Source organism: Cydia fagiglandana, chromosome 25 (genome assembly GCF_963556715.1).
Source record: "Cydia fagiglandana chromosome 25, ilCydFagi1.1, whole genome shotgun sequence".
In the NCBI taxonomy this organism is placed as follows: domain Eukaryota; kingdom Metazoa; phylum Arthropoda; class Insecta; order Lepidoptera; family Tortricidae; genus Cydia; species Cydia fagiglandana.
This window is the reverse complement of record NC_085956.1, coordinates 5,897,614-5,921,280: the sequence shown is the minus strand read 5'-3', so window position 1 is coordinate 5,921,280 and position 23,667 is coordinate 5,897,614. Positions and strand designations below refer to the sequence as shown.

Here is a 23,667-nt window from a genome sequence, read left to right as displayed (position 1 = left end):
TACATCATCTATGACAATTTCAACTGTCTAGCTATCACGGTTCATGAGTTACAGCCTGGTAACAGACAGAAGGACGGACAGACAGACAGACAGCGAAGCCTTAGTAATACCCGTTTCTACCCTTTGGGTACGGAACCCTAAAAATAAGTGTAATTATTGTAATTAACAAGACATCCTTCAAACCATTCGTGCGATCTTTTTCTTTAGTCCCTCGCGATATTCAGAACGGCACGCACGCGGACGTTCGCGCCAAAACACTTGACAAACGCAAACTTTAAAAAAAGTTAATTTTGTTACGTTCAGAAACATAAATCTAAGTGTTTTTTACGTACACTTGTACCTTTTATTGGTGTTAGTCGAAATTAAATGTGTAACGAAAATAGAACTTCAATTTCAATTTGAATTTCAAGGTGAAATACGAGCCAAAAATATAGGTATATAGTAGTTTTTATTAAACTAATTTTCCTTGTTTACGATATAATTTACTAGTTTTTAGGGTTCTGTACCTCAAAAGACCGAATGAAACGGAAGAAATGGAACCCTTATAGGATCTCTCGTTTGTCTGTCTGTCTGTTTGTCCGTCAGTTACAGCCATCTCCTCCGAAACTATTGGACCGATTAAGTTGAAATTTGATACATATAATTAGGTAAGTATATGTAAATCCATGACCTAAAGAAGGACGAGTCATATAAATGAATTTCAAACTTGACGTAAATTATAATAAAGTCCCCCGCCGCGTCTGTCTGTTTGTGTGTATGTTCGCGATAAACTAAAAAACTACTGAACGGATTTTCATGCGGTTTTTGCGGTTAATAGAGTAGGTGTATAATTTGCTAGGGGTTGGTCTGTGGTTTTGTGTAACCCCTGCGAAGCCGGAGCGGGTCGCTAGTTGCTAGTTATATACGTATGAGTGAGTAGACTAGAGGTTAAATGAGTAATAATATGAAAATTACTATGTAATATCGAATATATTACATAGTGTCTTTTTTATTAGATACTTGACGATCATTAGTAAGATCGTAAGAGACGCTTGAAATACCTTTATTATTTTATTTTATTATTTATTTTCAGGTAATTACAACACAATATCTAAGCTTAATTACAAAAGTATCGTTAAACCAGTAAGGTTTGTCTCGATACTCCATCCGCGGTAGATTTTATACAACAATAAAATATCTTTTAACAACAACTTAAGAAACTACTTACATATTCATAACATGCTCAATTTAACCTTTGAAGACGTATATACCAATTAAAACATAATTTAAAAGTAATATATAATTGTACTTTAAAACAATGCGGACGTTGACAGTTTTTCTAATTTTGTAAAGAGTTATTGCAATCTGTAATTAAGTACGTCATTTATATAAATCTATTCCTTGTTCTTATTTATTGGTACCTAACTATAAAAAAATAGAATCATTGCCCTATAGTTTTTGAATATTTGAATACAAAGCTTAGTTACTGCATAAATTTGGACTTATTGGGGGAGGAGGGGGTGAGTTATATTTTATTTTATGTATTTTGTTTTTTTGTTTTTACTCCACACTGAAAAAAGTTTTTATACAGGTCCTTAAAAATGAGGTTAAGGTTTCTAAAAAACTTTTTGTTGAAATAATATTTTTTAAATAATCGCGTGCTTTAAAATAATAGCTGACTATACCTACCTTATATGTAAAGTAGGTATGTCAAACGGAAGACCTACTTTTACTTTTCATTCACATCCTTCGATATCCTTGTCACTCTTGCATACAAATTGTGTCTTACCTCTACTTTTACACGATCTAAATTGAATCGTATTACGTAATGTCTAGAATTGGAAATCGCATTGATGGGGTAATGCGGGCATTCACGCGGATTAAATTCTTAGATAGAGTCTGGCTACTGAAATTTTACCTAAATTATTGGCGGGAAATTCAAAAAATCTTGGGCTGGTCACACTTTGCTTAGTAGGAATTATAGTTTTGATACTAGATAATATTTTTGGTATTCTGTGCACAAGTAAGGTACCTATGGAAATAAGCTAAATAAAAGTTTACGTGCACTCAAAGTCAGCTTACATAATTTCTACCACTATTTAAAGTACAGTCAACAACAAACACATATGTTTACGTTCCAATATTTAGATTTTATAGATATTTTTCAGAACTTTTAGTTTATCCGTTTTTTTATACACTTGTCCTATTTATGAGATTCAGGCATTAATAAATTCACGTACTTAATCAAAGTAATAGGCAAATGTTAGAACTAGTACTTAAAGTATCAAAATATTTATAGAGCACCAACCTCCTAATTTGTTTACATTTGGTTAGGAGTTATAAACATTGCAGTTTTTCGTTATACAACGCTACACGTCGACTTCGCACATTGTCGTAATTATTTACGAGCTTAAATAATAGTTTGCGAACATCACTCAGTATAGAAATTATTAATATTATTTACAATAAACCCCTTATAAACCGCAAACAATTTGAATGAATGACATAAATTGACAACTCACTTTTAGCTTTTTTTTAATCATAGACAATTGGTGATACAACAACGAAATATCTGTCAACAATTTTTGGCTAGCCAGACTCTAATCTTCAATATACGGTAACTGAGGTAGGTTTTATGTAGTATTTAACGTTGTGGGAAAAATAGCAGGTACATACATTTACAGTTAGATACAGTAGGTAATAAACCACAGAATAAATAATACGGCGCGATTCGGGAAATGTATTAGAGATTAACTAGATACGATATAGTAAAGATATGTGAAGTCCCACGAAAAAAGGTAAGTACCTTATGGCGGTTGTCGCTTACGCTATTATTAACGCCGCTCCAAAATTATTGCGGCGTTATGTGACATATCTTCACTATTTCATAACTAGTGAATCTCTAATTCATTTACCGAATCGCGGCGCCAGCCGCCATATGGCACCTTTTGCAGTGGAACGTCACATATCTTTACTATTTCATATCTAGTGAGTCTCTAATTAATTTCCCGAATCGAGCCGATTCACGCTCCGCTAGGGGGCCACTGATTATCAGTCCGCCGGACGGTATCGGCCTGTCAGTTGTTCGGAACTGTCAAAGTTTTGTTCTAACTGACAGGCCGATACCGTCCGGCGGACTGTTAATCAGTGGGTCCCTGTTTGTTGTCAAAACAACAACAACTCATGGCGCAAAATACTGGTTCTCCGTGCTAGTTCCATATGTAGTAACAATAGTTCAATGCTTTGTTTGGAATTTGAATTCGATTACCTACGTCAAAGATAATTAATCCTAATTTCAATGATTTGGCTCACAGATAGTCAATATCTTATCATTCACGTGTTTTTATTAGATAGCTACAATAATTAGGAATTTTAATATACGCATTATTAATCTACTGATAAGGTGTTATTAATGATTTATGGGATTTACTTTCATATATTATTGAATAAATAAGACAAAATAATAAATAATATATAAATAATAAATGTTAGAGGACATCTAACAGATCAAATCAATCTAGCCCCAAAATTAAGCTAAGCTACTATGGGTGCTAAGCGATGATATACCTACATACTTATATAAATAAATACATATGTATTATATAGATAGAAAACAAATAATTGTGTTCATCACACAAATAATTGCCCTTACCGGGATTCGAACCCAGGACCATCGGCTAAATATGTAAATTGTTGATCAAATATTCTTGAGAACGTTACTATGAAAGTTTCCAGAAATTTTGGAAGCTGTGAGAATGTTCTGCACATTTCTGTTAGTACGAAAATTATACAAGACCTACAATATGTTTGTAATAATGTGCCCCATCGCTATTGATCAAACCTGTTATAATTATATCACCGACCTTGACCATCACACAATAGACAACGCAATATGCGCCTTCTGTGATGTACGCGGTGTAGTGATGAGCCATACAAGAGATATACGAGTATATAACTCCGTATAAGATAAATAAAGTATAAGAAAAAAACGTGCCTCAAAAAATCAAGAAAAAGTCATTCTCGAATAGATGGCGCACACACCTATTGTTGAAACAATTTTTAAAAATTATGAAGTCTTTAGATTTCTATTATCTACAATGGACGTCATTATCATTGTGATTGACGTTACTTGTCCCGACTCTTAAACATAACAAAATTCGCAATTCATTGCGTTTTATTTAAATTTAAAGTATTAAACTTTAAAGTGTATTAAAAATCAAAACGCAAGTTATTTTTAAAAGTCGCTGAACTAATGTTGTTCGGTATGAGGAGTTCAGTTCAGTTTATTGCTCGTATTACAGGCCACACCCGGTATATTCTTATATCGCTGACACTACTCCTTTGACCTGCCTAAAATTCCGCATAACATTAATCTACATGTCTTATCACAAGCCGGCACACTTATCTATATGTCAGTACGCAACATGTGACGCCGAGCCTTGCCCCCTAAAGCTAAAGACTCCCTGGGATTAACAGTAGGTGTATACCTAGTGTTGTACCAAACTTATTGATAAACTGTCAAGAAATAAAACAGTTTGAAGTTTTTGTCGATAATTTTAATAGGTGCCTACCTAGTTTTTGTCGATTGTAGAATTCTTCTGTAATTTAATTTTCATTAATACATTGTTTTGTTTTACAACAGAATTCTTTGAAATTTCGTAGACTCTGACTACGCTAACTTTACGCATAATTAGCTGTAAGAATGTATACTTACATACTTACTTCTTTTTACCCGACTACGGCAACGCAAAAGGAGGGTTATGATTTTGACCGGTATGTATGTGGGTATGTATGTATGTATGTATGTATGTATGTATGTTCATCTGTTCCCTCATAACTTCTAAAGTACTTATTATATTTTAACAAACGATGTGTCATTCGAATCGTCTTAATCGTCCGCTGGTTATAGGCTATATGGCGTCACAAAAAAATGAACAATGCGCCCTCTACAGGTCATAAAGTCACGAACCAAAAAACTAAAATTAAGTAATGATGATGTGTTATACATCATTGGAAAGAGCTCAATTAGCACATTTCAAATATATAAATATTGTTAGCTTTTGCACCCGGCTTTGCTTGCATGCGCCAGATAAAACATTAATTTATCGGTTAGGTGATTCGAACTATGAATCTACAAGCGCTCTGGATTCTATCCGCGTGTTACGCGACTACGGCGATACAAGAAGGTTTTTGCAAAAGAAATTTGTTTGGCTGCTATAGGTACATGGTGTTTTTTTAATGTCCTGCAACATTTTATAACGTGAATAGGTATAGAAGTCCTGATCAGCCAAAATGTACGAGTATGAAACGGTCAATTTTTTACAAGATACGTACGCGTTCGAAAGCCGGGCGCCTTCGGCGCCCTCATATTAAAAGTGTCGGGCGTAGCCCGACAAACACGTTCCAAAACCAGGCGCCTTCGGCGCCCTCATACTAAAAGTGTCGGGCGTAGCCCGACGTACGCGTTCCAAAGCCGGGCGCCTTCGGCGCCCCCATACTAAAAGAGTCGGGCGTAGCCCGACAAACGCGTTCCAAAACCGGGCGCCTTCGGCGCCCTCATACTAAAAGTGTCGGGCGTAGCCCGACGTACGCGTTGCAAAGCCGGGCGCCTTCGGCACCCTCGTACTAAAAGTGTCGGGCGTAGCCCGACGTACGCGTTCGAAAGCCGGGCGCCTTCGGCGCCCTCATACTAAAAGAGTCGGGCGTAGCCCGACATACGCGTTACAAAGCCGGGCGCCGTCGGCGCCCTCATACTAAAAGAGCCGGGCGTAGCCCGACATACGCGTTCCAAAGCCGGGCGCCTTCGGCGCCCTCATACTAAAAGAGTCGGGCGTAGCCCGACATACGCGTTCCAAAGCCGGGCGCCTTCGGCGCCCTCATACTAAAAGAGTCGGGCGTAGCCCGACATACGCGTTACAAAGCCGGGCGCCGTCGGCGCCCTCATACTAAAAGAGCCGGGCGTAGCCCGACATACGCGTTCCAAAGCCGGGCGCCTTCGGCGCCCTCATACTAAAAGAGTCGGGCGTAGCCCGACATACGCGTTCCAAAGCCGGGCGCCTTCGGCGCCCTCATACTAAAAGAGTCGGGCGTAGCCCGACATACGCGTTCCAAAGCCGGGCGCCTTCGGCGCCCTCATACTAAAAGTGTCGAGCGTAACCCGACGTACGCGTTCCAAAGCCGGGCGCCGAAGGCGCCCTCATACTAAAAGAGTCGGGCGTAGCCCGACGTACGCGTTCCAAATCCGGGCGCCTTCGGCGCCGTCATACTAAAAGAGTCGGGCGTAGCCCGATATAGGCGGCGCTCTGCGTGTATTTCTGTACTGAGGACGCCTTCGCAAAAGTAATATAAAGTGACTTCAAAAAGTTAGTAACGAAATCATGACCCCAAAATTAATTAAATAAAAAATAAGTTCAAAAACTAAAACCCGACTACTGCAAATCGCGCTCTAAAAAGTATGAAACAAGATAGAATTCTTATCTAATTATCAAGCAGGAAATATTATAAATGTTACAATTTTTTTTATAAATAAATACAACGTAATATTATTTACTGATTTTTATATATTTACAGAGATTCAGAGGATCGCCGTGGTCGTATGCCACGATTATAAACTTAAAAGTAATGTGGCATACGACCACGGCGATCCTCTGAATCTCTGTAAATATATAAAAAAAATCAGTAAATTATATTACGTTGTATTTATTTATAAAAAAAAATTGTAACATTTATAATATTTCCTGCTTGATAATTAGATAAGAATTCTATCTTGTTTCATACTTTTTAGAGCGCGATTTGCAGTAGTCGGGTTTTAGTTTTTGAACTTATTTTTTTATCATTTATTTCACACATAAGCCCATATTATTTGTCACTCCAACTGAAATGGTAGGTAAATTAAAGTTAATATTAACGTCTTCTTCAGTCGGTCCCTCAATACTGAGGATCGTGACATCATATCCTTCTGTACCTGTAACGTACGTACCTATTAATCATTAGGGTTGAAATAGTTTATAGTACCAATTCCGTTAACACCACTCCGCTGCACCGAAAATGGTATAAAATTTGCGATGTCCGATTATTGACCTTCGTTTGATACAAAGCGACACCGTGTAGATCGACCAAGGCTTTTCTTGAGACGACGAAATTGTTAAAAGTTGACTATTTGTTACTTTTCTACTTTACAGGGTCATGTTTGGACCGTTAGTCATCTTGTGTGAGGTGACTAGGTAGGTCATACCGTAAAATGGGGTGAGTAGGGTCAAAACTGAAATTTAAACCTCGATAACATTTTATTTTTACATATGAAAACTGAATGGTGTATATAATAAGTGTTCCGGCCGTTTGTATTTCATTTTGGGTAGTTCCATTTCATAACTTTGACGATAAAAAGCAAACCCCACCTCACCCGTAGTGCCTCGTATTTGGAGTGAGAGGGGTTTTCATACAAAGACGATTTTGGAAGGCTGTTGGATCGATTTTTTTTATTATGCGTATTACTATAGCTCCATTTTAAATTGGAATACATTATTTTTGTAGCAGTAGCCTTAAAATCCCTTCTCACCCCCCTCTCAAACCTTCTCTCCCCATTCATAACCCACCTCTCCCCGCGAAACCTACTCACCCCGTTTTACGGTACTGAACAACGTTTTCTATGGGACCAACCCCGAAATCCCAAAAAAAAAATGGCCTTCCCATAGAAAACGTCGACATTCCACTCGACCAAAATGTATGAAACGGCCAAAAAAAATTGTGATTTCGAAGTTGGTCCCCTAGAAAAAGTTGTTCAGTATGGCCTACCTAATCACCTCGGACAATATGGCTCACGGTCCAAAAATGACCCCGTATATGTTCAATAATAATATGTACATATTGAATATAAAATAACTTATTAAAATAAACTAAAACTACAAACAAAATAAAATTAATACTCCTCTTTCTTCGAAGTTGGTCCCCTAGAAAAAGTTGTTCAGTATGGCCTACCTAATCACCTCGGACAATATGGCTCACGGTCCAAAAATGACCCCGTATATGTTCAATAATAATATGTACATATTGAATATAAAATAACTTATTAAAATAAACTAAAACTACAAACAAAATAAAATTAATACTCCTCTTTCGACCTAGCGTTTTCCCGGCCTAGCGCCAGGGTCCGCTTTCCTGCTCATGCAGTCTTCTCCACTTTGCCGAAAATAAAATTAATACTAATAAAATAAAAAGGCTGCTATTTAACTGATCACCAGATTTAATAAAATTTAATACCAAAAAAATCTACTTTACCACCCTAAAATAATGAATGATCACCAAAATTATAACACCATTTTAATGTGAAATGATTACCAATTTTATTACATTTTACTATCCTATTAAAGGAAATGACACCAAATTAATCATTATTAACCCAAAAATTGTAAATAATTACCAAATTTCAAACCCCAATTTAATGTCAATTGATAACCAAATTTTTACATCGTGCTATCCTATTAAATAAAATGACACCAAAATAATCATTGTAAACCCAAAAATAGTAAATGACCACCAAAATTAGAACTCCATTTTAATGTAAAATTATAACCAAATTTTTAAATCTTGCTATCCTATTAAAGCAAAGCAAAATTTTCTAGTTGCATTTCGTTTCTGTATGGGTTGCAGTTCAAAACCTAACCTAACCCACTTTTCTAGTAACATTTCGTTTCTGTAAGGTTCGCAGTTCAAACCTAACCTAACCCACTTTTCTAGTAGCATTTCTTATCTGGAAGGGTCGCAGTTCAAACCTAACCTAACCCACTTTTCTAGTAGAATTTCGTTTCTGTGTGGGTCGGAGTTCAAACCTAACCTAACCCACTTTTCTAGTAGCATTTCGTTTCTGTAAGGGTCACAGTTCAAACCTAACCTAACCCACTTTTCTAGTAGCATTTCGTTTCTGTAAGGGTCGCAGTTCAAACCTAACCTAACCCACTTTTCTAGTAGCATTTCCTTTCTGTAAGGGTCGCAGTTCAAACCTAACCTAACCCACTTTTCTAGTAGCAATTCGTTTCGGTAAGGGTCGCAGTGTTAACCTAGCCCACTTAACTGATAGCAGTACAAACCTAACCTAACATACTTTTCTAGTAGCATTTAAGTATGCCTACCTAAGTTATGGGGTACGGGGGTTGAGCGGGAGGGGCTAGTAATTTTGGCATCATTTTACTTTATTTGGTAATATGTATAAATTTTTTGGTATCACAGTGGTTTATTTAGGTGAAAATATCGCATTTATTTGGTCTTCAAGATTTGGTGATCATTAATGATTTTTGGTAATCATTCAATATATTTGGTATTCGAATACAATTTGAAGTGCAGTCGTAATTAAAATGGTGGTACATTTGTAATTTTAGGCCTTATTTTTTTGGTGTTCAGTAATTTTTTTTGGTAAGCATGATTTTTTTATTTAGGGTACCAAAGTATTTTTTGGTGGTCATTATATTTGTAGCCAAATATATGTTTACCCATCACTACGCGAAAGCAAATTGCTAGTTTTATCTTATCAAGGCATAATTAAGTCAAGAGCAGTAGTAATCGCGGGCGCACCGGAATCACAGGTAACTTTACAATAACATGTTTGTTACCATTTTACGGTTCATTACTAGGATTTACGTTTCGTATCGTTACTTTTCTCATGGGGCCCAATTATCCAAATCCATGTCGGGCAAGGCTTGTGCCCAGCAGTGGGACATAACTTAGGTAGAATTAGACCTCAAGTCTACAACGATTTTGATAGCACACGCAGTGCAAGTGTTATTTTAAACGTCAAACATCTATGAAACGACGTTTTTAAATAACACTTTCACTGCGTATGCTATCAATATCGTTCCAGACTTTTCTTGGTCTAGCTCTATACACGACCTATACCTATATAATAGGCTGAAGTATTAGTACTTATATCCATTTATTTATTTTTCTTCTTAGGCTAGGTCATTTATAACATGAATATAAAAGTAAAATACAAAAACACATAAAAAACAACAAAAAATAAGTATAAACACATTATAAAAAACCTAACCTAGGGTGCCGCCAGCAGCGGGGCAGGGCCCAAGCTGCCGGTGGTCAGGGCCGCAGAGAGAGGAACCGGCGGACTATCCGCGCCGTGTCCAAGATCACCGCCTTCTGCATCTGACCCTTGATCCAACCACCTAGCGAGAGTCTCTCAAGATGTCGGTCGAGACTCTTCGCTATTAGACCGTACTTATATTATTTTTATTTATACATTTTACTTCCCCTTTAAAATAGTTACAAAAGTGACTAGTATACATACAATATACACACGAGGACAAATTTAGTGGAATGCACAAAAAATTTTGATTACTAATTTTGAAATCAGTTGCCCGAAATGCTGGGCGAGCTCGCTCCATCGTAGGCCACGTCTACGCCTCGGCTAGTCTGTGGCCATGAGTAAGCCCATTCATAATAATAAAAAAAAAAGTTTTTTTACCAGGGTTGAAATTAGTTTTTAAATTAATTGGTATTCGTTGCCCTTTAAAATCAGCGCAGGACATTAATCGTCGGCATATGCTGATTGGCATCCGTATTGGTATCTTGATTTAGAATAAGACATTTGAATTATAGGTTAAGCTTGTATCTGGGGGCACGGCAGTGCCCCCGCCAAGTCGAGCATATATTCAACACCAAATAAACAATTTCTAAAACTGAAAATCGTAATTAGATTCCAAAAAAAGTAAGACAATGTTGCCACTTTTTAGTATTTACTGGCGCGTCTTCTATTTATGTAAAAATAAGTAAATAAAAGTACTTTTTTAAATCGTAGGAGCAAAATTACCAATAATTAAATTATCTTAACGTGTTTATTTATAAAAAGGAATTTACTATTTTACAAACAATATATTACAAATTATTGCAGTGGCAACATTGTCTTACTGTTTTTGGAATCTAATCACGATTATCAGTTCAGGGATTTCTATAGGTGCTGTAGCACCTAAAATTTCATTGCATTTCATTCGATAGCGTGAAGGACGTACGGTTAACCGGCTTTTAGTTTGCTGCCATGGAAATAACAGTACCATGTTTTCAAATAACAAATTTTCTTCGTTTTCCTCAAGTTTCACACACATGTGTTCGCTACGCGCATTACTTATACTCGTATAAATATAGTTATTTATGTATTAAGATATCTTGGTGTGTGTTTACGTTCTCGTGACTTGCTTTCGTAATATCTGCTAGCTGCTATTTCTCAACGGCAGTTATCCTTAGATATCAAAGTTGTTAAAATGTATACCTAGAAAGAGTAATATTGAGTACAAACCGTCTTTGTCTATATCTAAGCTAAAGTGATGACGGCGCGAGAAAATTGAACTAATTCTATAATTTTCTCACTAATTGAACTATTTCTTATGAAAGCAGAAGAATATAAATGATCGTATTAGATTCATAATTGTTACATATTTGCCGTGACTTATTTTTAAAACGTGTTTTTCAATTAAAAGACACATCAAGATTGTTTACCTACCTAATTTCTAATGCTAAAAAAAACGAAGTATAATAGGGGCCCGTTTTCATTTGGTTGTCGAATTTATTTTCGTCTGATTTCAATAAAACTTGGAGAGTTTCTTATTCTGAACAATTGTACATTATAAGCACAAGTTCAGACAGGCTGATATCGTCCGGCGAACTGGTAATCTGTGCCCCCCCCCCTCACGAAAAAGTACCTATGGTGTTTTTGCAACGCGCGGAAATTTACATACCTGAATACATTTTATTTCGGAGCAAATTGTGATTTAATATTTATCCCGCCCGGAATGCTTTTCAAACCAGCCAAATATAATCCAAATACTGAATAAATGACACCAACTAAGGAGGTGGTAGCTTGGTGCTCGACGCGGTTCCCAGTACGTCATCTCTTGAAACTTAAAAGTCATTGTCCATAGAGGTGACAGCAGGGTGTCATCTATCGGGCATTAGCATGTCGAGCACCACCTTATACAAAATCGGCCCACTTACGGCTCGATTCGGGAAATGAATAAGAGATTCACTAGGTATGAAATAGTACAGATATGTGACGTTCCACGGCAAAAGGTACCTTATAGCAGCTGGCGTTTACGCTATTATTAACGCAGCTCCAATATTCAGCCGGGGCAATGGTACCTTTTGCCGTGGATCGTCACATATCGGTACTATTTCATATCTAGTGAATCTCTAATTAATTTCTCGAATGTGCTTTTGCACTGCGCTGGATTCGAATGCGATAAGTGATTCGGTCAAATTGTGTTTTTTGAAAAACTAATTATAGCCAGCATTCTATGAATGTAGTATAATACCTTTGGGTATGGTGCTTTACGCACACTAGCGTCCCTCCCCCTCCCCCTGACGCAACCCCCCCTTTTAGCTTGAAATATGTCCCGGTTGAGAGTGTTTTTTGTTTTTTGGGGAAAGTATACAATATAGGAAAAAAGTGTCAATGAAAGAAATGTTCCCTATTAAATTCTTAACAAAAAAGGTTATATTCATTTTTTTGATACGACGCACCATATTGATGTTTTAGCTAGATGAAATTCGACAAAATTTTACCGTTGAAAAACTTGTTGAAGTTCATTATAACATAGTACGTGACAGTACTGAAAGAAATCTTCACGAAGAATAAGCTTGCAAGCTTATTCTCCGTATTAGTTTTATTTCAGTACTATCACGTACTAACTTATATTGAACTTCAACAAGTTAATACATGAATATGGTGAGTCTTACCAAAAAGTTGTATATAACCTTTTTTGTTTAAAATTTATTAAGGATTATTTCTTACCTTGACACTTTTTTCCTAACTCTAATACTTTTCTCAAAAATTAAAAAAAACCGTAAACCGGGACATATTTCAAGCTAAAAGGGGGGGTTGCGTCAGGGGGAGGGGGAGGGACGCTAGTGTGCGTAAAGCACCATACCCAAAGGTATCATACTACATTCATTGAATGCTGGCTATAATTTGTTTTTCTTGCCCATACATTAGAACATAATTTAACCGAATCAAAGGTAGTATGTGGGCTTGGGACACGTGGACAGAAGTCATAGCAATAGATGTAAAACATTTTTATTGGACTGTGATTGATAAGACATTCTGGTGCCTACCAAAGATTAAACTCTGATAACAGGGCTTACGAAAACGCGAAACTGTCATAAGCTCTGCAAATACACCGTGTTTTTTTTGATTTCCGTTAATTTCAAGGGTGCATTCCTGAGCTTAAATTAAGTAACTTTTTCAAAGACACCGATATTCTAATTAAGTCTATTTCGGAGATAATCAATAATTTATTTTTTTCCTATATGGCCTCTACAAGCGTGTACACTTGCCTTAGGCCCGGTATACATATTGATTAGTGTTTAGAAACAGTTCATACATTTGCTACTAAACTTAAGTACAGTCAAGGAATTTAAATTCCGACCCATTTCGTACTTTGTCACAGTGACAACCGTATGAGGTCTCTAGCGGCTTTCATATTGATTGTCACTGTGACAAAGTACGAAATGGGTCGGAATTTAAATTCCTTGACTGTACCTACAATCTCGGTCGATCGATGTTCGAAATGACATTGATATGTCACAGATTTCAATTGTTTGGTCGAGTTAAATGTAATGCCCGTGTTACAACAACGCTATATGCTACGTTTAATTACTTAAAAAAAAAAATTTTTTTTATAAAAAAAGCAAAAAAAAAATTTTTATGCCATTAACTATGCCATTTAGTTTTCTTGAACGTACTTAACCATACCCCGAAGTTAACGGAATTCAATAAAAACACGGTGTATAATACTCGTAATATTTATATTTTGTGTTATTTTAAATATGTTACACTTTTCACTAATAAAGTGGTTCCCGTTTTTTTAGAGGGCGGGAAATGTCGCCCCACATTTTGGTACATGAGAGAATGCCTTAAGGCATTAAGTCCTTAAGTCCATTAGCTATGCAATGTCTTGCCGCTATTCCGCCATTTGTACTCATAAATGGTTAACAAAAAACATTAAAGGTTTAATATCATATCATAAAAACATTTTAAGATGATTGGAGTTTATTGAAGACAATCTTACTTTCTTTCTACTCCATATAGTTTTAGATTTTCTCGAAGGAGTACACATATGGAGCTCTTTAAACAAGTACGGTTACCATCAGTTTGTCACTGACATAAACGCCGTCGGGAACGTAATTTACTTTCTATACATCCCGTTTGCACTAATATGCGAGCGAGATGTATAGAAAGTAAATTACGTTCTCGACGGCGTTTATGTCAGTGACAAACTGATGGTAACCGTAAAGGAGTGTTTGGGTTTCGGGGTTCTAACGGGTGGTGTAGATCAGAATAAGACTAGTATCGGAGAATCTATGTATTGCGTGATGTGATGTGGTTATGACTTACATGGTCGCTATTAACGTAATGTACAGGGGCGTAGTCTATAGTTCGTTTTTTTAGCATTAGAAAGAACTTCAAAGAAGGTAAGCGATCTTAGCTTGTCTTTTAGTTGAAAAACGCTTTTTAAAAATCAATAACTATTACTTATGAAAGCAGAAGAATATAAATTATCGTATTAGATTCATAATTGTTACATATTTGCCGTAACTTATTTTTAAAATGTGTTTTTCAATTAAAAGACACATCAAGATTGTTTACCTAATTTCTAATGCTAAAAAAAACGAAGTATATATTTCTATATCGAAGGCAGAGCAGAAGGGGGCTGGAGCGAATGGTGCTGGAGTTTATATACGGCAATCGTTCACTCCCGAGCGGAGTGAACGGAATATCTCACTCGCGCTAGCTCGACCAATCAGTGATCCGGTCTACGGGTTTCTAAAGGGTCGGAAACGAGCATGTGACATATGGGGTCGCAAGCGCCAATAGGTTACGGTAACCGCTTTCAGGTGAGCCGTGTTCTTGTTTGCCTCAGCCGTCGTATTAAAAATAAGATGATAGATGGAACGAGAGAGTAGGTAGAATATAAAATGAATTTAATAGTTTTTTGTTCTGTAGATCTATCGATACCGGTAGAATATGTAAAATAAACGTGAAAAAACTGGTACTAACTTGGGAGAAAAAATATTTGAGCCTCTATAAGAACATTGTTGAATAAAAAAAATTGATTAAGATAGATGAAAGATGACAAGCTCATTACTCTCATAAGTTGTATTAGTTATGTAGATCGAAGCGTGGGTGTTGTGTAGTATCTCTCGCAAATAATGTGTTGTTAAACTAAAATAGGTGGAGCAAGCGTGCTTTAAAAAACCCTGTGAAAAAAACGTAACTTATATTACATAGAGTTAGACCAAGAAAAGTTTGCAGCGATTTTGATAGCCCACGCAGTGCAAAAGTTATTTTAAACGCCAAACTTCTATAATGATGACGTATAAATAACATCTGCACTGCGTGGGCTATCAAAATCGATGCAGACTTTTCTTGGTCGAACTCTATAGACGTAGGCATACCGGGTGTGGCCTTTAATATGAGCAAAAAAATTAACTGTAGGCTGTACTCCTCATATATACTGCTGATCAGCGACTTTTGAAAATAACTTGTAGTTTGATTTTTAATACACTTTAAAGGTGTATTGCGAATTTTGTTATGTTTAAGGCTTGACAAGCAATGTCAATCACAATGATATGGCGTGGCGATGGCGTCCATTGAAGATAATATTTATTTTGTATGAAAAATAGTCTAAATACTTTATAATTTTTAAAAGTTATTAAACAAAAGTGTCACGTGTCACCGTTTGAGGAGTACAATCTATGTTTTAATTATTTGCTCGTGTTACAGGCCACACCCGGTAAATTTGCACAGAATGGCCGCTTAATCCCCGTGTTTCTTGTTTCAGATTAAAGATGGCGCTTCATTCAGTATCCTGCAACATTATGCAGAAGTGCAAGCCTTGAATTGTGAACAGAATTCTTAGTGTTTTTAGTGTTCCTTTAAATTAGATTAGAAAGTTTCCAAAATGGAGTCAGAAGTCAGGAAACGAGAATCGGTAAGTGATTTCCTAACTATACCTATCTATTTAGCGAAAATCTTTGTAAATTCGGCGTTTGTAAAATGCCGATGCCGTTTGTAAACAGCGGATTCTTATAATTTGCCGACGATAGGTACATAAATATAGTTTTATTGTTATGTCAACAAAAGAAAATGTTACCTATTCAGCCAAGAGCGGATTAGATATACAATAGATATGCTATAAAAAGATTATTGTTTAACGTTCTCCTTAAGTATTTAGTGTCCATTTATTTGTGTTTATCACAATAGTTATTGTTTCTGAGTTATATTTTCTATGCATTTAAGTTTGTATATGTAGCATATGATATATATATATATTTAAATGCATAGAAAATATAACTCAGAAACAATAACTATTGTGATAAACACAAATAAATGGACACTAAATACTTAAGGAGAACGTTAAACAATAATCTTTTTACAGTACAAAATTAACGGCCTGATTCGAACTTTAAGATACGTCAATTATTAGATCTAGAAACGATATGGATTAGATACGTCAGTATCAAAAGTGACGTTTTTGTTTTGAAGAAACAAAAACGTCAAATCGGGCAGTAAGTCACTGCCGATAATTTGTATAGGTATGTCGCAGGGATTTCCCTATTGTGCCAATTACCGCACTAGGGTGGTAAGGTAGCACCGTAACTAATAATAGTTTATTACGATACAAGTGCGGAAAGTAGGAAATTCGCAACGTGTGATGATAAATTAAAACACGACCGAAGGGAATGCTTTAAATCGATATGAGTCGCGAATTACCTATTCGCACGTGTATCGTAAAGCGTTTTACGGTACATAATGGCTCTTTGAATTTTCGACATTACGCATAGTGCTAGTTACCGTCTCGACTTAAAGCACTCCCCTCGATCGTGTTGTAATTGATCTCCACTCGTTGCGAATTTCCTCCTTTCCGCACTTGTATCGTTACATACTATTGTATTGCACTCGTGGGAAACTATAGAAGTGTTACAAAAACAATTTCTCTTCTATGACATTGTTTGGTAAACTGCCGTGTTGTTTGGTATACAAGTTACAAGCATTCAGTCAGCGCCGGCAGTTCCGTGGCAGTCGTAAGCGATAACAGTTGCTATCAAATTTTATAGTTTTATACTGAGTCAAGGATTTTTCGTAAATAAGTACGTATTTTAGTATAAGTACGGACTTGTGCTCGACATGCTAATGCCCAATAGATGACACCTCTGTCACCTCTATTTAACGGTGCCTAGTCTTTATGTGCTCTTATTACTCACGGATCTCGTTAAGCATAGCTCAAGATTTGAAACTGATGAGGAACAGGAGTTGCGTAAAGTGTCGCGCACCAAAAATATAAAAGTTAATTTCCGTCCATCATCAAAAATAGAGGAACACTGTGTAAGACACCAGGCCGTTAAATTGTTTAACAAACTTCCTGTAGAACTTAAAACAATATCAGAAAGTAATATCTTTAAAAACACAAATTAAAACTGTTTTTATTGAGAGGGTGTTTTTATACTGTAGATGAAGTGTTCGATATTGTTTATAGTCTCAAGTGTTGATTTACTTGTTTTTGTTTAGGTGTATGTGTAAAATGTATTTTCAAACACAATCCTGTATTGTTTATGAATACAATACTATGACTACTATGACTACTACTTAAGTTTCAAGATGACATCTACTGGGACCGCCTCGAACACCGTACGTTTACCTTACTGGTTTAAATTATGTTCCATTACCAATTTACTAGAAGCGTTTGAAATGTGGTGTTGGCGGAGAATGGAAAAGATCAAATGGACAGAAAGAATCACAAATGAAGAAGTGTTAAAAAGAGTAGGAGAGAAAAGGCAATTGTTGAGGACAATAGAGAGTAGGAGAGGGAAAATGATTGGTCATCTTATACGACATGACGCTTTTATAAATAACATAATAGAAGGAAAAATTGCAGGCAAGAGAGGAAGGGGAAGGCCGAGGATAAGCTACATAACACAAATAAAAGAAAAGGTAGCTGTAATGTCGTATAAGGAAATCAAGGAGGCGGCCCTGGATAGAGTCAAATGGAGAGAGCTACACCGACAAGAGTCCAACTCTTAAATTTACGACGACGACCAATTTACCAACACAGCTAGGGTCGCAAAAAAATAGATTTACAATTAATTTTTAGGACTATTCTTCTAACTTGTGCGGGATTGCAAAATATGTTTCAAATATGTATTAGTTATCATACTAACTTTAGTTATCTCACAAAGGATAAATTTTTACAAAACGTTCTATTTGGCATATCTGTCTATGTGTGTGAGGCATCGTAGGTTTAAAAATTAAAAAACTAAACAGATTTTTATGTTTTTGAGGTCGAACGATCGAAAAGTTTAAGACGAAACGGGAGCTGAGCTAAAAGTCAGTTTTGAGATTTCAAGCTGAATATACCCGTCGCTCTGACGGGGCGTAACCGCGGCGTGAGAGACTGTATTTGTATGTGTAATGCACGCACACAGACGCGTGCGGTGCGCCCGTACTCGCGCTGGCGCGCACCTCACTGATTGCAATTTAGTGATAGAGCTTAGCGAAAAGAAACTGCATTTTTGGCAGAAAGCAAGCCGCTTTGCCCAGTGATACTAGGGACCAATCTGAATGATTTCATCCGAGGAAACACAAATTTCATTCACTAGAATTCAAGATGGCGGACCTTTTCCAAAATGGCGGCTGCAATATTTAAAAAAAATATAGACACAAAACGGCTGCACCGATTTTAGTGATTGATACATCAATCAATTCGTATTGCCACCTGTAATCGAATAAAAAATATGGCATTTAAAAAATTAAAGATGGCAGCCGGATATTGAGAAATTTGTGTTTTCTTTTTTTAATTATTTTCCTTCTAATAAAAATAACAACAAAATATTCTATAATATGATCACATATTCTTTAATTTAAATGAAACTTGATAATATTATCTACAAAATAAAAAAATAATCCCAACAATCCGTTGAGTAGTTTTTGAACTATACGCATTTCAAAAAGCGCGTAACTGCCGTCCGAAACGGCCCGCTCGCGCGGCTCGCGTCAAAACTGAGAACTTTGATGATTTATAATGATGATGATGATAAAAAAAGAACTGGAAACATATTTACTGTATTTATTGAGCTATAAATAAATAACTAAATTGTATTTCCGCTTATTATTTGTGACCATCACGGGAAAAGGTATGGCGGCTGGCGCTTACGTCGCTTAGCACCGCAATAGTATTGGAGCGGCGTTCATAATAGCGTAAGCGCCATCCGCCCTAAGGTACCTATACTCGTGGGTTCAAATTTATTCCTCTCTATCATCTTTGTCCCGATGTGGTTGAACAGAAAGAAAAGAAAATTCGTATGAAATCAGAACAAAACATACCTAATATAATTAAATTAAATATACATATAGAGATGAACTACGCCTAACTAACTTCCATCTATTTCAATGTGTGTAGTATTGAAATAGTAATGGAGGGGCGGGACAGTTTGATGTGGTTTATTTATAAGTACCTTTCGTTTTTGCAGTTGCCTTTGCATGTGCTGCATTGCACTGTACAGGGTAGACCCACCTTCCCACACGTGCAGCGCATTGATTCGCAGCCTTTTTTACAGCCGCAATGCTCCAGATATGATAATTCACACCATCTCCCTGGCACCAGACCATTGCGGTTCCCAACTGCCACTATATATGACTTCCAAACCCAAGAGGATGGCAATGGCACAGAAGCATCATCAATAATAAGAGCATATCACCCCATAAGTGGCCTGCATGATATGTGAGACGGAGCTCGTGTTTATGTAATGCTGCCGGTGTTGGTGGGATGCTGGTTACCAATTTATTTTTAGTAACAAATAACTCCTTGCGTACCAAGTCGACCGACGAATGTGCTATTCGTGGGTCATATAGGTAGCAGGTGAACTTTTCCAGCATAGTCATGATTTCTTCAGGACGGCTTTGTTCTGCCTGACCTTTGCGTGAAGTACGATGCGTGAGAGTCACGAAGAGCGGTTGATCTGTCAGGACCCAAAGTATTTGCTATTTTATGAACCTCGACATAACGGCGTTTATTTGCAGTCCCAGTTAATAGCCATAACTCTTGCAGGCCACTCTCAATTTAAGTTTGATGATATGATATCAATAACACCAAAACATCTGTATCGGAAGATCTAATCAAAATACGCCTAATTCCCTGTTCTGCCTGATCTTGTGAATAGGAACACATGCGGAAGAAGCTGATGGCCGCATCTTACTTCACGCAAAAGATCAGGCAGAACAAAGCCTTCCTGAAGAAATCATGGCTATGCTGGAAAAGTTCACCTGCTACCTATATGACCCACAAATAGCACATTCGTCGGTCAACTTGGTACACAAGGAGTTATTTGCTACTAAAAATAAATTGGTAACCAGCATCCCAACAACACCGGCAGCATTACATAAACACGAGCTCCGTCTCACATATCAAGAAGGCCACTTATGGGGTGATATGCCCTTATTATTGATGATGCCTCTGTGCCATTGCCATCCTCTTGGGGTTTGAAGTCATCTAATGGCAGTTGGGAACCGCAATGGTCTGATGCCAAGGAGATGGCGTGAATTACTTATCGTATCTGGAGCATTGCGGCTGTAAAAAAGGCTGCGAACCAATGCGCTGCACGTGTCGGAAGGTGGGTCTACCCTGTACAGTGCAATGCAGCACATGAAAAGGCAGCTGCAAAAACGAAAGGTACTTATAGATAAACCACATCAAACTGTCCCGCCCCTCCATTACTATTTCAATACTACACACATTGAAATAGATGGAAGTTAGTTTGACGTAGTTCATCTCTATATAGGTATTTAATTTAATGATAATAGGTATGTTTTGTTCTGATTTCATACGAATTTTCTTTTCTTTCTGTTCAACCACATCGGACAAAGATGATAGAGAGGAATAAATTTGATCCCACAGGTATAGGTACCTTAGGGCGGATGGCGCTTACGCTATTATGAACGCCGCTCCAATACTATTGCGGTGCTAAGCGACGTAAGCGCCAGCCGCCATACCTTTTCCCGTGATGGTCACAAATAATAAGCGGAAATACAATTTAGTTATTTATTTATAGCTCAATAAATACAGTAAATATGTTTCCAGTTCTTTTTTTATCATCATCATCATTATAAATCATCAAAGTTCTCAGTTTTGACGCGAGCCGCGCGAGCGGGCCGTTTCGGACGGCAGTTACGCGCTTTTTGAAATGCGTATAGTTCAAAAACTACTCTACGGATTGTTGAGATTATTTTTTTATTTTGTAGATAATATTATCAGGTTTCATTTAAATTAAAGAATATGTGATCATATTATAGAATATTTTGTTGTTATTTTCATTAGAAGGAAAATAATTAAAGAAAGAAAACACAATTTTCTTAATATTCGGCCGCCATCTTTAATTTCTTAAATGCCATACTTTTTATTCGATTACAGGTGTCAATAAGATTTGATTGATATATCAATCACTAAAATCGGTTCAGCCGTTTTGTGTCTATAATTTTTTTTAATATTGCAGCCGCCATTTTGGAAAAGGTCCGCCATCTTGAATTCTAGTGAATGAAATTTGTGTTTCCTCGGATGAAATCATTCAGATTGGTCCCTAGTATCACTGGGCAAAGCGGCTTGCTTTCTGCCGAAAATGCAGCTTTCGATGTAAATATCGCCGTAAGCCCTACTACTAATTTGCATTGCCACTTTTTCTTACTAAGTAGGGTAATTCGCCAGTAACTGGCCACTTTTAATAACTGGCCGCCCTAAACTAAAAATGAATCCTATTCACCTATAAACAGAATTCATTTTAGTATAAGGTTTCAATAACTTCAATAACTGGCCACCTTATACTAAAATTAATTCTATTTATAGGTGAATATAATTCATTTTTGGTTTGGGGTGGCCACTGACGAATTACCCTATTGCGATTGAACTTTTTTACTTACCCGGCTTACGTTTACGGAACTCGATATCGAATAGGGTAATTCGCCAGTAACTGGCCGCCCTAAACTAAAAATGAATTCTATTCACCTCTATACAGAATTAATTTTAGTAGGTATAAGGTTTCAATAACTGGCCACCTTATACTAAAATGAATTCTATTTATAGGTGAATAGAATTCATTTTTGGTTTGGCGTGGCCAGTTACTAATAGTGGCCTGTTACTGGCGAATTACCCTATTTATGTACTTAGTGGTTAATACTAGTATCAAGTAAGTATTTTTTTTTCAAATAATGCTCAGAAACGAAGTATAGACATGACAAATATAAATATTAACGTCTTTGTAAGGCAGGATTGGACATTCTATAGAGTAAGAGTAAGTGTATGAAACAACCAATTCAGCTAGGACTATGGAATGCTATCTAGATCTCGCAATTTCGAGATCTCGCTAGATCTCGCACGTATTTTCGAAATTTAATCTAGTTGACAGGAAATCTCGATATATGCAATCTCGGTCGAGATCTCGATTAATATATTCGAGATCTCGAACAAGACTGAAAGTGAAATACTTTGTTTTAAGTAATATATGACCTTAGATTCATGTTGTTCAGGCAGTGCTATTATGTGTCCGGTGTGTATTATTAGCTCTATTATTGTTACGCAGTTTCTAAGTAAAGGCAAATAGTGGTTTAACATCGATAGTATTTCATAGAAGTAAAGTAAAAATTAAAATTGATTTTATGTTAAATATTTAATTTGTTGTTGTAATTTTCAAAATATAACATGAGGTACCTTAAATAAGTAGTATGTCGGCGGCATATCGTAAAATCGTAATCCTTGGCGTATCATGAAACGCCACCATTTCCTGATCTAATATTAACCCAGGCATATCACGATCTTCCTTATGAAAGAGACGGCAGATCCATCAGAGCAATGCATCCTTTGATATTCCTAGCTTCATAGCAGGCGCATTGTAAAATAATTGATCGAGAAATCATATACATATTTTCAATGATTTTGTAAATGACTACAGTTATGACTACGGTTATTAGAAACCAATTATATTTTTTTTTATTTTTTTTTTATTATTATTTATTTATTCCATAATTTAACATTTACAGTCAAGCTACACATGTTAAAAGGAGTGACATTATATAAACATTGAGAGTAAAATTTTACTTAAGTACTAACTATACAATAATTGAGCTCGGCGTCGTTATTGACTCCAGGTATCGGCTACTAACTGACAAAAACCTAGGTTCCGTGGATTGGAATATGTCAAATTCGCTGTCGCTGTCCAATATATCGTTCAGGAGAGACAATGCGCGGTGCAGCGGTGAGTGGGATAATGCCCGGGTCCGCGCCGCCGGGACTGCAAACAGCGCGCGGCGACGAGGGCGCAGCTGAATACTGCTGTGGACAGGTACTCGAAACGGGACAAGTGCTAGCAACTGAGGGTTATGTATTTGGCCACGGATTAGGAGATAAAAGTATCTTACGAGTGCCACATTTCTTCTGGCCTCGAGGGTGGTGTAGTTAACCATTCCGAGAATATATAGACTGGGGTACATGTATGGATAGTAACCATAGAGTTTATTATATAGATGACGAATGAACGATTTCTGGACCCTCTCCAACATAAGTGTGTAGTGTTGTTCATGGGGACTCCAAATTATCGCATTCGTCTCAAGTCGGCTTCGTACATACGCGTTGTACAGTATTCTAAGTGCAT

General features: G+C 36.8%; 1 protein-coding gene across 4 annotated transcripts in view; it reads left to right on the top strand.

The window, feature by feature from the left end:
* The first annotated feature begins 220 nt into the window (after nucleotides 1-220).
* The window catches only part of LOC134677019 (sodium/nucleoside cotransporter 1-like), a 46,556-nt gene continuing 23,109 nt past the window's right edge, over nucleotides 221-23,667 (top strand). For 3 of the 4 annotated variants that reach the window (XR_010099985.1, XR_010099986.1, XM_063535434.1), the window contains exons 1-2: nucleotides 221-434; nucleotides 15,816-15,965. Coding sequence is in view for 1 of the 4 variants with exons in the window: in XM_063535434.1 (XP_063391504.1) it covers nucleotides 15,936-15,965 (30 nt within the window). In the remaining 3 variants the exon portion in view is untranslated. Of the gene's footprint in view, nucleotides 435-15,815; nucleotides 15,966-17,044; nucleotides 17,129-23,667 lie in introns of those variants that run through there. The other variant, XR_010099987.1, reaches the window with a different exon arrangement.